Here is a 16500-nt window from a genome sequence, read left to right as displayed (position 1 = left end):
TTTAGATAATTATACTAAAAATTAATAATTCAACCATTAAATATGTATTTGAAAAAGATTATCTTAAACGATCAAATGTACTTACTCATTAAATAAGTTTATATTAGTTATATATTTATTTAGATGCTCTGTCACGTTGATATTTTATGCTTTAATAACTGATGCTATGTAAAATTAATTTTGAATATTTATCTATTTAATTTAAAAAATATTTATGAAAATGAAATATAAGTAAATTATATATTTAATTTATATTTTTTGAATAGATAATTTCGGTCACATTCAAATATAAATTGTTAAATTATAAAATTAAAAATAATTAGATTAAAAATAAAAATTAAATCTATAATTTTATATATAATACAATTAATAATAAAATTTAACGTAATTAATACTATCCCTTTAATTAATTTTAAATTTTTAAAATTCTAAAAAAAGGTTAGAAATGGCTAAAGTAGAATCTAAAAACTAAAAGACAATATTTATAAAAAAAAAGACATTAATTAAAGGGTAACATAAATAAAAATATTTTTAGGATTTATGCATATATATTATCAATATAAATTTTTTATATGAACAAATATTACTTTATAATTACTTTAGTTTAATAAAAAATTATATGAATAAATAAAATAAAAATTTAAAATAAATATAATTAATAAAATAATTTAAAATTTAAAAAAAAATTGAATTTCAGTATATACACTTATTCACCCTGAACAAGTTAGATCCGCCTGTGTAACTACTAACTAACAGTAGAATTTACATCGAAACTTTTACTCGACCCGTCTGACCCATGGGTTATATTTTTATGCAGATTAAATGCGACCCGTTTTCCAGTTTTTATTTATTTATTTATTTATCAATTTTGGTTTTTATTTTTAAATTTATTTTTACATAGACAAAAGAAGCAGGCAGCATTTTCGTTGTCACTGGGAGAAAAGAAGAAAATAAAAGGAAAACAGAGACTTGCGTTTTCTCTCTTCCTCAGATCCAAATCTCTGCCTGTTCTATCTTTCTTAGATCTCCGAATTCCAACTTTTGGATCTTGAAGCTGCGGATCCTTGGATTTGAATAGAAATTCCGTTTAATTACGTGCAGCCGTGATTCGTTGATTGATTTAGTTGCCGCGTTTAATTGATTGGATCTGATTCCAGCTCTATCCGGAAGTTTCAATCCTGGACGAAATCATGAATCCTTTCTCTTCCGGTACTCGTCTACGGTGAGCACCCTGCCCTACTGTTGTCAATTTCGTCTTTTAGTTCCCTCTTTTCCTTTTAATTTTGTAAATCAGATCAAGATGCTTCTTATTTGAATGTATTGGTTTTTGGATTGAAACAGATGGGCTTTTGCACAATTTGGTTTGATTCCTTGATTTTGGAAAGTTTGGTTGTAGTTAGTGCTACTTAAAAGATGTCTGCGTCTGAATTTAGAGCCGGATGGAGTTTGTTAGGTTTTTTGGTTTCATAGTTTGAATATTCAAGCTAGCTTTTCCTTTTCTTTTTTATTTGCTTTGAACTAGTTTCAACTAAGGGTGAAAATGCAGAAATGTCTGAAGTCATAGCATATGCATTTAGAAATACTTTTGAGAATAGCTTGATCTGTTGTTTTCATGAATATTGATAATGCAAAATGATGCGCCAAATGACATTGGTGCTTGAAGTACATTTTTCTAGAGCGGAAACCTAAATCTCCACCAGCCTACAAACCATACTTCCTCTACTTGTTGCATTATGAAATGTAAGTTATGAAGCTTATCTAGGAATATAGATATGAAGTTGAACCTTTAAACATCAGAAAACAACTGGAAATATAGAAATAGTCAATCTAGTCATTTATGTAAGTGTCCTCCGATCTGGATACCACAAATACAATCAGAAATCAGAACAGCCTGGTTGCACAGTTGCACTCGTAGTTTTTGTGGTTTTATGTTCAACTTGATTTGTAGTACTCATCAAAGATTTAGGAAACAATTTGAAAATCCAATTCTCGTTTTGCTTTTCCTTGTGGAGAATGTTAGGTGATTCTAGAAGCTGCTTATATCTGTTGCAATGGAACTGAATAGTTGTATCTTTCTCTATATAAATGGTCAAAAAAACTTGATTTAGATTACTGTATTTCATCTATATAGATAGCAAAAGAACCCGGTTGAATGATAACCTCCATTCCCTGTTATGTGAATTCTGAGTTAGTTCTTTTCATTAGGTTACTGAATTTTATCCATATTTTTTGGGTATGAAGATCTCAACCTCCTTTTCTATATTCATTTGATAATTTATGGCTTGAGATTCTTCCTATATGGAATGATCAGTAGTGTTTTTATTTTAAGGAAAAAACTGGTAAGTAGGAATAAATTATCTCCTCTCTTTTGCATATGAGTATTTCTTGTTCCAGAATTTTTTTTTGATAAGAATTGGAAGCCTTGTTAAAAACCCCTTTCATAATTGCCAGAGAGCCGAGAAGGCATACTAACAAAAAGCGGAAGGGGAAATTGTTGACTAGAACTTTATATGTATGTTACAAAAAAGGTTCTCTTAGTTATACCTTTTTTTTTGGGAAAAAGAAAAAGGGACCATGGATCTGATATCTTATGGTTTGAAAAGTTTCTTGTTAGGCAGGTCCCATGGCTGGTTTTTAAGAATACTGTTGTACTTTCCAAACAATTTAGTGTATAAGTGCCCCCCCCCACCAACAAACCAAATGAATCAAATTAACGAGTAACACATATTTTGTACATTTTCTGCTCCAAGCTATAATAAAGAATCTAAATGATTGACTTAACTGTAGATTATGTGCTTATTAATTGAAGTTGTTGAACTTACTGTTCCAATGCAGGGACATGATACGGGCTATACGTGCTTGCAAAACTGCAGCGGAAGAACGTGCTGTTGTAAGGAAAGAGTGTGCTGCTATTCGTGCAGCAATTCTTGAAAATGATCAAGACTATAGGCACCGTAACCTGGCAAAGCTCATGTTCATTCACATGCTTGGGTATCCCACGCATTTTGGCCAAATGGAGTGCCTGAAGTTGATTGCATCTTCTGGATTTCCAGAGAAGAGGATTGGATATCTTGGTCTTATGTTGCTTCTTGATGAAAGACAAGAGGTTTTGATGTTGGTGACAAATTCATTAAAGCAGTATCCTACATGTAGACTTTCTCAAGTTTAATTTGTTCCCATTTCCTTGTCCCTATTACCATTTATTTTCTTAACGAATAATATTGTCCCTGATAGGCTGGTATTACGAAGGGTAAGAAAAAGAAAATGGAGAGATATAGTTTACTTTTTGTTTTTCAGAAACCTTAACTTCTATGCAGAGATCTCAATCATTCAAACCAGTATATTATAGGGCTTGCTCTTTGTGCGCTGGGAAATATTTGTTCTGCTGAAATGGCTCGTGATCTCGCACCAGAAGTAGAAAGATTGCTGCAGTTTCGAGATCCAAATATCAGGAAGAAAGTAAGTGTGTGATACTCTTTATTCAAGGCCACAGAGTTTGGTTTCAATGAGATGAAGTAAAGGAGGAAAATTGAGGCTGATTTTAGGATTCGTGAATTTGCTATGCTTAAACATTTCTAAGTATCCCTCTTAAAAGATATCTTCTTCATCCTCCTTTCTTCAACAGAAATTGGAAAGTTTTGATTTGTTTTGTTGAGCTCTACAAGTATCATGGTTTGTTTTCCTTTTTTTTTCTGTTTCCAATAATGCCTTTGTAATTTTGTAAATACAAAGGTTAAAAATCCATGTGAATCCATGACCACATGCCACTTGACTGAGACCTCAAACTGTATTATGTAATTATGTTCCTACATCATGAATAGTGTGATATTTGTTCAATGATATTCTGCATTCTTCATAAGGAATACTACATTTATGAAATATGGATATTTCTCTGCCCGTTTATCTTAACCAGAAGAATTTTTAGCGTATACCCATTCAAGAGAAAAAATGCTAATAAATGAGAACTCTTGAGTTTGTCTTGATGACTCCAAGAAAGTAAAATGTTGCTTTGTTTGTTTGATGATTTAAAAGAAAGGCATTGTGCTTTTCTTTTCATTCTGACTCTGCCAGCTTCCCTTTGTTTATGAATTCTCATCATGTGCATTATCTGATAATTTCTAGGTTATCCGTATTTTCTTGAGAAATCTGATTGCAATATTTGACTCCTCTTGACTCTAATCTTTTTTTTTGTAGGCAGCATTGTGCTCCATACGGATCATAAAGAAAGTTCCGGACCTTGCTGAAAACTTTATAAATCCTGCTGCTTTGCTGCTTAGAGAAAAGCATCATGGAGTCCTAATAACAGGAGTTCAACTTTGTACGGATCTATGTAAAGTCAGTTCAGAAGCCCTTGAATATTTCAGAGAGGTAATTTGGTTATAAATTTGTAAGAATATAGCTATAGCATCGGAAAGACAAAACTCCATATCGAGTATATGAATTGTTTTATAACCCTGTGAAAAGAAGAAGAAGCTATAATGCTTAATTTTTTGTAAATAGTGAATTTCTGCTTTTTCTTGTTTGGAACATCTCCTCTTTAGCAGCAATCTTTTGTTCTGGTTTTGGCTGGGAATACTTACCACCAAAAGGATTGAAGAAAGGGATCAGGTTGACTGGTTTTCTTTCCTAACTGTTGGCTATCTTTTGGCTTTTTCACATTAAGATGCTTCAGGCTAATTTTACAATTTGCTTTAAAGTACTTCTGAGCTTATTTTTGCCTTCAGGGTCATGCAAAAACGGGACCCATTTTTGTGTTTAAGGATTAGACTGAATCATATATGTGGACTTTAGTAGGAAGAAACATGTCAGAAATGGATGATGCATTAACCTTCTAAATAATAGCTTCTTTTTTTCATATCTGCAGAAGTGTACTGAAGGTTTGGTAAAAACTCTGAGGGATATGGCAAACAGTCCCTATGCACCTGAGTATGACGTTGCTGGCATTACAGATCCTTTCCTTCATATAAGATTGCTTAAGCTTTTGCGGATATTGGGCCAGGGAGATGCTGATGCTAGTGACTGTATGAATGACATACTCGCTCAGGTATGTTGTGACCTATCACCTTTGTAATGTGTTCAGTCCTGAAAGAAGTATTTAAGAAAAATACATATCCCTCTGTTGTTTCTCTCGCCAGTGCTAACTGCATTGAGGTTTTTGTTTTCATTTCGTTGTGATAGCATAGAGATTTTTGTTTTCTATATTTTTATTCTGAGATAAATTTGATGTGCATGCTCGTCGTCTGTGGAAAATCAATTTTACTTATTAGAGGTTCTGAAAAGACACTTGATGAGATTTCTCTATTGAGGAATGATATATCTCTTAAGTATCATGGTTTAAGATGGTACTGCATGATAAAAAAATACTTCAGTAGAAAATTAACCACACTCCTCTCATATTTTTCTCCTTCACATGAGAAAAACCTTGATGAGATTGCTTGGAGCATGTTAATTGAAAAGATCTATTTGGAGTATATGGGATATTGCTTCAAAAGCTGAATTCTGGAAAAGAACATATAAGCTAAACATGTTGCATAAACTCATTTCCTGGTCTTCACAGCATTTCATTCCCTACTCTTTGTTTGGATTGAAGTAACGGAAGGGAAAGGATCTTCCTTTCCTTGGATTTTTTTAAGAAGTGAAAGTAAGGGGAGTAGAGTAACCCTTACTTTCCCTTAAAACATCAAATTTTTGGTTACCTCAATTTGGGGGGAAAGATATGGAAAGGAAAATGAGTGTTCTTAAAAACGTAAAATATCTATTTTGTTCTATTCATATTTTATATAAACATCTCATGGAAGGGTTATAATTGGAAAAACTCATTATAATGAATCTTTTGCTTTCCTTTCTGCTCTTTAACCAAACAAAGATGGTTAAAATTCCTTTACCAATTTTAATTATCCAAACTAGATCTACATATATCCTTCACTTTCCTCTTCCTTTCTTTTTTTTTCCTTTTATTGCTGTTCATCCAAACTTCATAACGAGGTTAAGGGTTTTTTACTCATTTTTCCTTGTGGTCACCAATTTTGTTCTTAGGTGGCAACAAAATCGAGTCAAATAAAAATGCGGGAAATGCCATTCTTTATGAATGTGTTGGAACCATTATGAGCATTGAAGATAATGGTGGTTTGCGTGTGCTTGCTGTCAATATCTTGGGAAGATTCTTGTCAAACCGTGACAACAATATCAGGTAATTTATTTCTAATCTTATCTTGAATTTTCATATCCCTTTCTGCACTCTTTCTTTGTTACTCTACTATATTATGGAATTGAACCTTGCATGCTTTTCAGATATGTTGCATTAAATATGCTTATGAAGGCTATGACAGTGGATGCTCAAGCAGTGCAGAGACATAGGGCAACAATTTTGGAATGTGTAAAGGTAGGGCCTGAGGATATTAAGATTCATGCTTCTTGTTGAAGATAGGTCTCTGATTTAGCTCTTGCTCAAAATGCACTCAGGGAGTTTGCATATGCTTTGCTTTTTGTCTACCCAGTTTCTCTGGTTCTATTATTTATTTGTTACTTTCAGGTGAATCCCATATTTGAATGAGCATGACTGTCATTACTTGCTAAAGCAGCGAGGATTAATTCTCCCTTTAGATATCACTTAATTTTTATCTCCCGTCGAGGATAAATTCCCTGTAGTCAAAAGGAATTATGATTTATATTTGGACATAGTAGGGATTCAATTTTGGAGATATAGAAATTTCTAGCATCAGCCCTTGGGCTTGGATTAGGGTATTGTGGAGTAGGAATTGGGTTGAGATCCTATGTTTGAGCCATAGTACTCAAAGGAATGAAAGAAAGAGTTTCCATCATTTTATGATTGCTTTTAGTTGAACTCTTTATTTACAAGTGCTATTATTGTCAAAAAGTGAATTTTCAGCTATTGAAGAAGTTGTTGATTTGAAATTTTGTTTTCCAGGATTCAGATGCTTCAATTCGAAAGAAGGCACTTGACCTTGTATACTTGCTGGTGAATGAAAGTAATGTGAAGCCTCTGACAAAAGAGTTAATTGAATATTTGGAAACAAGCGATCAAGAATTTAAGGGAGTTCTTACTGCCAAGATTTGTTCCCTTGTCGAGAAGTATGTTCAATTCTGCTATTTATTATTCTTTGTTTTTTTAATTTATGCTATAATATTTGTAATTTCTTCTATTTGCTTTCTATTCTTGGCCCTGTATTTTCATGTATCTTTTGGCTGGTGGAGGGATGCTGAAATATTTGTTTGGAATTACTTTGGATCATTGCCTAGTCGATTAACAATCATTTCTATTGCCTCAGGTTTTCCCCAGAGAAAATTTGGTACATTGATCAGATGCTCAAGGTTCTTTCCGAGGTATTTTTTTTGTTCACTGCATTGCTTTATAGTTGGAGTAAATATGTTTATTTTTCTTATTCCACAGAATTCATCCCCGTCCATGTTTCTGTTTTGCTACCGTTTTCTCTCTTCTTTGAGTTGCACCTGTTGCAGTCTCTGTTAGTTGATGTTGCAGAATATTACTTTTTCTTCGATGTTTTTATCACATTTTTGTTTCACTGATGTCTTTATTTTTCTATCCTTGATCTGACCCAGTGTTTTGCATGTGTGTCCATTAAGTAATGTGGTAAACCATGTCTTCATCTTTACTCTTTTGATTACTGAACATCTTTGTTAAAGATCTGATCTTGTTGTATAAAATCCCTTACAAACGAAAGGGAAATACATTTTTGCATTGTTTGTAGGTGGTGCTTTAATTGGATAATTTAATACATTTTTTGGTGAAATTTGGGCTCAATTTACTGTCAAATGCACAAGTCTACCCTCTTTATTCTTCAAGTTAAATCTAGTGAGAGGACTTGTCTCAGCTGTGACTTTTGCCACTTGTTGCCTTTGAGTTAATGAACTATCAAAGGCTGAAAATGAGATATTCCATCCCACATCAGATTTAAGTAAATATCATCTATGAAAACTGTACAAGTCCTCACATTACTCTAGAACTTGAATTTAAGCTTTTAACTATTGAGAATTGGTGGGTTAGCCCTGAAAAATTGCTGGGCCTTCGCAATTTGCATGAGCTCTTCTTGTAACTCGGTATTGATTATGGTACGATCATTGTCCTTTTTGGTTTTGTTTATGATTGTGATGTGTGACCCCAATGAGGATATCAAAACTTAAATACATAAGGATTCTGATGCCTTTCTATGTCAATTAGGGTTTATGAATGTGATTGATTAAATTCATATGAGACTTAAAGCCACTACCACTAGTAATTTGTTAAGGACTTGTGGTTTGGATCCAGAGAAGTAGCCAGGTCAATGATTTTTGGATCTGTAATTGGTTACTGTTATAATCTTAGAGAATAAATTGAGATAAACTTCTATCTAGATTACAAAGGCTCATAAGACTTCTCTTTCTTATCATAAAAGACTCTTAAACAAAAGAGACTACTATAAATCATTTTGTTGCTTTGTAGGCTGGAAATTTTGTAAAAGATGAAGTCTGGCATGCCCTTATCGTTGTCATAAGTAATGCTTCTGACCTCCATGGATATTCAGTCAGGGCTTTGTACAGAGCATTCCATACATCAACAGAACAGGTGTTCTTTGGTTTATTTTAGATTTTATATGTCTAGATTTGTATTCTTATCTACTTAATCATTAAAATGCCAATTGATATTTTCATTAGGAATCACTTGTTCGCGTTGCAGTTTGGTGTATTGGTGAATATGGCGACATGTTGGTGAATAATATAGGGATGCTTGATATTGAAGAACCAATAACTGTAAGTGCATCCTTGTCCATTGACTAGTTTGCATACACTCGCAGTAATCATTTTGCATTTCTTCATCTTCAGTAAAAAAAAAAAAAGAGGGAAAACAGCCGATAGTTGGCTGTGATATATGAACTGGAGTTTGTAAAGCGGAATCTTCTAGTTGATGAATATGATCCCTTTCAGCTTCTGTAAAGATTTCCTTACGCTTAACACTTAAAAGACTTATGACATGGTTGCCGTTAAATTGAATTTAAAGTAATGAAGTTGTTAACAGAACCAGTATCTGTATTGTTTGTTTAATTGGTAGTACAAAACGTATAACTCATCATTTGCTTCATCAGATTCTAGATTTTTCTTGTGGAACTTCATCTATGTTTTAAAGTGGTATAGCTGAGTTACTTATAACAATCAAATACATCTTGGCTACCTAGGGATAAATCTATTCTAAAGCCAGAATTAATCAAAATAATCTAGAGCAAGTATGGTGTTGATTTGGGTTTATGGGTAATGTGATTTATCCAAACCATCTCATTTAAGTATTTTTTATATTATTTTTGGTTGTAATATTTTGGGTTTGCTTGCAGTAAAATGTAATAGTGGGTGTTTCCAATTGACATGTTTGTTACTTGAATCTTTTCCGTAGAATCACATAAAACCAATTTAATTTTTGTACTAAAGTCCTTCATGTCAGGATCTTGTTCTAAAATTGAATGCTTATTTCTATCACTTTACATTCTTCCTAAACTGCAGGTAACAGAGTCTGATGCTGTGGATGCTGTAGAGGTTGCTATTAAGCGTCATTCTTCTGATCTCACTACTAAAGCAATGGCTTTGGTTGCGCTGTTAAAGCTCTCTTCTCGTTTCCCATCTTGTCCAGAGTATGTTAATGCTTTGCCATGTACATTTTATCGTTTATCATCTCATTCCCCTTGGTTATGCACGTTTCAACTAGCTTAGCTCGGTAGGGGTTTAAAAATAAGTATCTTATTAATTAAATGAAGTAATATTGTCATCAATTGCTTATTCGATTCATGGACATTCTTCATCATCATTATTGTAAGAAGTAAAGAACAAGAGAATGAAAAGATAAGATTAGAAATAGGTGAGGGAAAAGGCAAAGTTTCTTTTTATTTATGTTTTCATGGCGTATTTATTTTTTTGTTCATAATTGTATTTAAGGTATATAAAATTGAGTGCTTTAATGATTCATTTTATTTATATCTATATATTGGCTCTTTTACAAATTCATATTTGTATTATTTTTCCGTTTCATATTATGCTTTAATTATTTTTCTCATCATATTCGAAATTGTCACTTCAAATTGGTACAATTCAAATAACACTAGATTTTGTGTTAAATAAGTTGTACAATGATCAATTCTTCAATTATATAAAATACGTTTAAATTAATCCCCTAATTGTTGAATCAGTGGGGGAGAATATACTTTTTTTTCATATTTTAAAATTATTAACATTGTTACATTTGTGTTGTTTTATTCATATTATAATTGGTTTAACGTCTTTAATTTATTTTGAAATTTCTTTGCAAAGTAATTGAAGAATGTTATTTTTTCATATGCCATGAAAAAAAAATATCTGTATCTCCAGGAGGATCAAGGATATAATTCTTCAGAATAAACGGAGCTTTGTGCTTGAGTTGCAACAGCGTTCTATTGAATTTAATTGTATTCTTCAGAAGCATCAGAACATTAGGTATGATTAAAATTTTGCCTTTTATTCTATATTTTACCTCATGTCTTTTCAGAAGGCTTTGAACAATGTAGCATTGTGAAGTACAAAGCTGATGGATGAATTGGTACAGAGCTGCGTTGGTTGAAAGGATGCCAGTTTTGGATGAGGCAACTTTCAGTGGAAGGAGAGCTGGCTCCCTGCCTACATCTGTTTCAACATCCACTGGGACAGCGCGTAATCTTCCCAATGGAATTGCTAAACCAGCTGCAGCTCCTGTTGCAGACTTACTTGACCTAAGTTCAGATGATGCTCCTGCACCTAGTTCTTCTGGTGTTGATTTTCTTCAGGATCTTCTTGGTGTTGATTTATCCCCTGCTTCTGCTGCTCCAAGTAAGTTGGGATGCACAGATGGTACATATTTGAGAAACATTTGAGTGAAATTAATTTTTTCATACATGTTTATGGTTTTTTTTTTAAAGAAGTAGGAGGCCTCATTAAAAACCTCCCTCATAGTAGTCCTATTCCCTAAGGAAAGAACCGACTAGCGGAAGGAGGAAAAAAGTACCTCAGTATTTTGAAAATAAACAGGTTACATAAGTCTTAAAAATACACCAAATACATCTGTTCTCTAAAAACACAGAGAACAATTAAAAAAATCCTTAGAATCAACTAATCCCCTCCTTCGCTAACTTATCAGCCTCACAATTACAACCCCTAGGGATCAACCTAACTATAAACGCCGTTGCTGATACGATAGACAAAATGTCCTTAACTAGATTACTAAAGAAAATAGGAGCCGAAGGAGATTTAATCCATTCCACTGCCGACTTGCAATCGCTTTCAACAATCAGTCTACCCTCCGAAACCCACTCTGAAGAGATAAAGATCTCGATGCCTTTTTTGATGGCTTTCAATTCTGCTAAAGGGGGAGGGCCAGGACCAACACTTTCTGAAAAAGACAGGTGAGTAGAGCGATACCAATCTCTTAAAATACCACCAATACCTCCTACCATCCCGTCACAACTAACAACTCCATCCACATTCATCTTAAAGAAATCAACTGGAGGGGGACTCCAACAAAGCAAAGGCCTACACTAAACCTTTAAAACAGAACTCGTCTGCAAGGGAAGGATCTCCAATCAACGAATCCATGAATTACCTAATACTTCAATCTTCTTAGGATGTTGCAGCTGTAGTGCCTTAAATTAGCATTTTTCAGGTTAAAAAAGGCTGTTCTAGAACCAAGTGTTTAGACTTTTTATCCTTTTTATTTAACTTATACTTGCTGAGCATCCATCATCTATATATGATACTCTTAGTGGGCAGTTCAGGAAAACATCTATAACTTTTTACTGAAAACCCAGCTCTTTAGATTATGCTATGAAAGAACATAAATCACATTTAAATTTGATTTCCCCATCATTATAATTTTGAATTTGAAATTGGTTTTGTATGTATAATGGGTGTGTAACGGTGCTAAAAGAAAGTTGACGTTGCATGATTATGATGGTTGCAGCGCATAACTACTTAAGTTGACATTTTGAACGTGTAACAATGTTAAAAGAAAATAATTAATCTCCTATATTTTGTTCACAGATAAAAGTGAAATATTTTCAGTATTGCTTCTTCCCTGTTGATTAAAAAGGCTGATTTTATCCAACATTTTAGGTACAAGTCAGCCTCCAAAAGGTGGTACAGATGTTCTGCTGGATCTTTTGTCAATTGGAACATCGCCTCCGGCACGAAGCAGCTCATCTGCATCTGACATGTTATCTTCTATTCAAGACAACACAGCACCGCTTGCTAATTTAAACGGCCTCCCATCACTTTCCCCACTTTCTGCAAATCCCACTTCTCCTGCAAGTCCTGCTACAGTGATGGATTTATTGGATGGGTTTGGCCCTAGTCCTCAAAAGAAAGGTAAATTTTAAAGTTTAGAATTCCATGGCAGATGCTGTAGCCCTTGTAGTTGCCGAAGTAATAGTTTTCTTTCCATTGGCAGTTGAAAATGGACCAGCTTATCCTTCTTTAGTTGCATATGAGAGCAGCTCTTTAAGGATGTCATTCAACTTCTCAAAGCAACCAGGAAACCCACAAACAACTTTGATACAGGCTACTTTTACAAATCTGTCACCCAATGTTTATAATGATTTTCTTTTCCAGGCGGCAGTTCCTAAGGTAACTCAAGATGGTCATTTATGAGCTTGCCAAACTTATATATTATAGAAATTTATATATGTTTCAGTGCCATCCGTCATAGGTGGATTTTGCATTATCAGTTTTCTCTCTGTTGCTTTCTTTATAATGAATTTGTGTGACAATCTAAGAACTTGGCCTGTCCTCACTACTAGTTTTCTGTATGCCTCAAAATTACTTATTTTATCTAGCCTTGTTTGTAGGTTCCTAAAATCTAGGCTTCATTGATTTCACAAATCTAACAGTGATATGTTGATTAAAATAATCATTGAAGATAGTAAATCTTTGGATAGCTGTCCTTTAAAAACAAGTGATGCTGATACATTTGCTGCTTTCAAACTCTGCAGTTTCTTCAGCTGCATTTGGATCCGGCTAGCAGCAATATCTTGCCTGCAAATGAGTCCATCTCTCAAAGTATGAAAGTCACCAATAGCCAACATGGGAAGGTATGTGCACCGAGTTTAGTAAATTATATATATATATATACATGTATAGTTTATTCTGTTAAAGTTAGTGTGAAATTGTCAGTGGTGCTCTGCGTCCTAACTGGCTTATTGTGGCAGCCATCCTCCACATGCGGCTTTTTGCTTCATCATATAAAAGCATTATTGAAACTTTTGATCATAGGGGTTTAAGAACTTGGAGGAATCGAGTGTCAATTTGACTAAGCATGTTTTGCACTACAATTTTTCAATAGCTTGGCCTTCATTATTACTATTAACTTCAGTAAGTATTTGTCTTAGATTTATCCCGTGTCAATTGAACGATGCTTACATGTAGTTCCACCATAAGCAGGAGTTGACAAGTATGTGCTTTCCCCCCCCCCCTTTTATGGAGCAAATAAGGGTGGTTTAGGCTCCTAGGGTGATTAAACAATTTATTGCTCGAGGTTAGGTTTTACTTTTGTGCCTAAGAAGATGAAATCAAGAACCTGGGAGAGATTTGTCGAGCTAAAATTTCGTTTTATGTCAGGAGCCTCTAGTTAGCAAAATCGTTCTTCCCTCGAGTCTCTAATCACCCAGTTTCCCATTTCTCTTGAGGAACAGAAGATCATTGCTCTGGGATTAATTCAAAAACCGGGAGAAAGAAATTAAAAGAAAAAGGAAAAAAAAAGTAATACCTCATTAAGACATGGTCGTTAATAGTTCCTGGTTGATCTTGCTGGTATAGCGACTAATATGTCCCTGTTAACTTTGTTCGGAAATATGCCACCGAGTAATTTTTTCTTAGGTTAAGTATTCTCTTGACGCTACCCATCTTTCAAGGGTCTTTTGCAGAGGCTTAGTTACTATTTTATTTTATCTGTTTAACTTTCAGAAATCGTTGGTGATGCGCATAAGGATAGCTTACAAGATAAACGACAAAGATGTTTTGGAAGAGGGACAAGTCAACAATTTCCCTCGTGATTGTGAGGTTGATCGATCTGCAGGGACGCCGGAGTTATTCATGTACCAACTTCTTTCCTTTTTTTTTCCCTCCAGTTATTTCTTTTAATCTCTGAGAAACTCCGTCAAACAACGTGTAGTGATAGACTGATAGTGCATGCAATCTTTTTTCAGTTTCAAAAATTTGTAGCCATGGGGGGGTAACATAAAGATTTTGCTGGGGGCTTGTGTTGTGTTGATTCTTCTAAAAAAAAGCTTTCTCATCTTAGTTGATTTTATGTATATTATCATGAGCAGCATTACTACTACTATTATTAACCCTTCTATGGAATTTTGGGAACTGAATTTTTGCTTTATGCTATTTCCTCCACTCCTTTTTGCTTACCCTTAATCCCACTTTATATGGTGTTAAAGTTTTTATACATGGCAGACCTTTAGGGGAAGAATCTGAAACCTCAAAAGATAAGGTCAACATCTCCTTTTCCTGTATTTAGGTTTTTCCATTAGGGGTGAATATTTGATCGATTCAAGTCGAGTAAATTTTTTTGACTTAATTGAGTAATAAAATTTTGAGTTAATCGTGTTGACTAGTCTTATTTTTAATTCAAATTTTATTTGAATGTTTTTTTAATCGAGTTTTTGAATTCAATTTTTGTATAAATATTCATAATGTTATACGGATTGGTCTAATTTAACGACTTTATCTAATCATATATATATATTCTTTTTCACAGTGAAATGATATTTAATAAATTAAATGCCATCTAAAATTAAAAATATATATTTATAATTTAATTTTGAAAAATATTTTGAGAACAATATTTATGGAAATTAAGTTGGGTAAAATATAAAGTTGAGAGATTAAATTATAAAGAATATGTTTGTTTTTAAAAATATAAATTGAAGTTACATATTTTATTGTTAGAGTAATATATGATTCAACTCTGGTCAGAAAATAATTTAAAATAAAAGAGGAATTAAGGATGAATATTTGATCAAGTTGAGTTAAATTGTGTTAATCAAGTTCGAGATTATTGAATAAAGAGTCATTTTTTATTATTTGAATTATTTAAAAAAAAATTGAATCAAACTGAATGTATTAAGTTCTACTCAAATTGGGCCGGTTTTTCGAATCGATTATTCACTCTTAATTTCTATACAAATCAAAGTATTTTTTTTTTCCTTTTAAATTATTATTACTGTTATCATTTCAGATGATTCTTTATATTAATAAGATAGTTAAATGGCAGAGTTGATTGACTTTCTTTTAAGGGTAACTTACAAAAATTACAATTAAAATTTGAGTAAACTTTGTTTATTTTATTGAAGTTTTAGAAGTAATAAATAGACCACTAATATCATCGTTCTCCAACCAATAAATATAATCTAATTAACAAAACAAATTGAATATTATATGATTTAAAATAACAATTGTATTAGAGTTAATAAATTTAATCTTTAATATTTATAGATATTAGAAATTAAATTAATATTTTTTTCAACTAAATTTAACTTTAAACCTATTAAAGGGAAATTACTTTTTTGTGTTAATAAAAATTGTAACTAAAATAATAAAATTTTAAAACTTTTAATGTTAATAATTATGTTATATCCCCTATGATAATACACATATTTTATATAGGTTAATAATATTTTGTACTGAATGTTTAAAAATTAGCTGACCCTATTCTTATATGTAATAGGTAAGGCAGTAGACTGACCCCAACGCCAGGTTAAGAGCAGCTTCCGTAGAAACCTCCAGCAGTCAGAATTATGAATTGTCCACCGTAGGACTCGATCCCACGACCACAAGGTTAAGAGCCTTGCGCTCTACCAACTGAGTTGGACGGGCAATTCATAAATTGTATGTATCATGTCAATAAATAATTTTAAAATAGTTTAAACATTAATATGAAGTATTCATAAACTAGCATATAAAATGTTATATTAACATTATTAAAAAATAATCAAACTGTCTTTCTAAGAAAGTCGGGCTCGATGGATTAGAATGGGGACCTTTGTTCATGGCTATTATTTGGGGACTGTGGAAGAGCAGGAATGAAATGATATTTAAAGAAACATCAATGGATCCCTCTCAAGTGATTACCTATGCCAAACGACTTGCAATGGATGTGGATAAAGCCCTGTTAAACTCACATAGCAGGATGTTTAATGATCCTTGTTGGGTTAAATGGAAAAAACCTCCTGAAGGGGGTTGGATTCTAAATACTGATGGTGTGTATAAAATGAATTCTGGCCTGGCAGCTGCAGGTGGTCTGATCTGAGATAGCAATGGGGACTGGAAAGCGGGATTCATGCTTAGACTAGGGAGGGTTAATAGCTCGCTCGCTGAAATTTGGAGGGCTCGGCAGGGTCTCTTGTTAGCGAAAAGTCTAGGGCTTAGAAACCTAATCCTAGAGATGGATGTAAAATGGATTGTGGACCTCTTAAATGGAGACAAAATGGT

General features: G+C 33.2%; 1 protein-coding gene across 1 annotated transcript; it reads left to right on the top strand.

Annotated features, from left to right (window-relative positions):
- Positions 1-889: 889 nt before the first annotated feature.
- LOC120118065 (AP-1 complex subunit gamma-2-like) lies at positions 890-16318 on the top strand. The gene is made up of 19 exons (XM_039138206.1): positions 890-1222; positions 2836-3138; positions 3318-3459; positions 4195-4368; positions 4865-5048; positions 6037-6190; positions 6292-6382; positions 6929-7092; positions 7290-7344; positions 8462-8584; positions 8674-8769; positions 9511-9638; positions 10369-10473; positions 10583-10842; positions 12121-12372; positions 12455-12630; positions 12996-13094; positions 13966-14096; positions 16090-16318. The coding sequence occupies exons 1-19, from the start codon at positions 1191-1193 to the stop codon at positions 16316-16318; spliced, it is 2898 nt and encodes a 965-aa protein (XP_038994137.1). The 5' UTR covers positions 890-1190.
- The last annotated feature ends 182 nt before the right edge of the window (positions 16319-16500 follow it).

The sequence above is a fragment of the Hibiscus syriacus genome, unplaced genomic scaffold, assembly GCF_006381635.1.
Source record: "Hibiscus syriacus cultivar Baekdansim isolate YM2019G1 unplaced genomic scaffold, ASM638163v2 tig00110325_pilon, whole genome shotgun sequence".
Lineage (NCBI taxonomy): Eukaryota > Viridiplantae > Streptophyta > Magnoliopsida > Malvales > Malvaceae > Hibiscus > Hibiscus syriacus.
The sequence above is the reverse complement of the archived record's forward strand: the minus strand, read 5'-3'. Positions and strand labels throughout refer to the sequence as shown.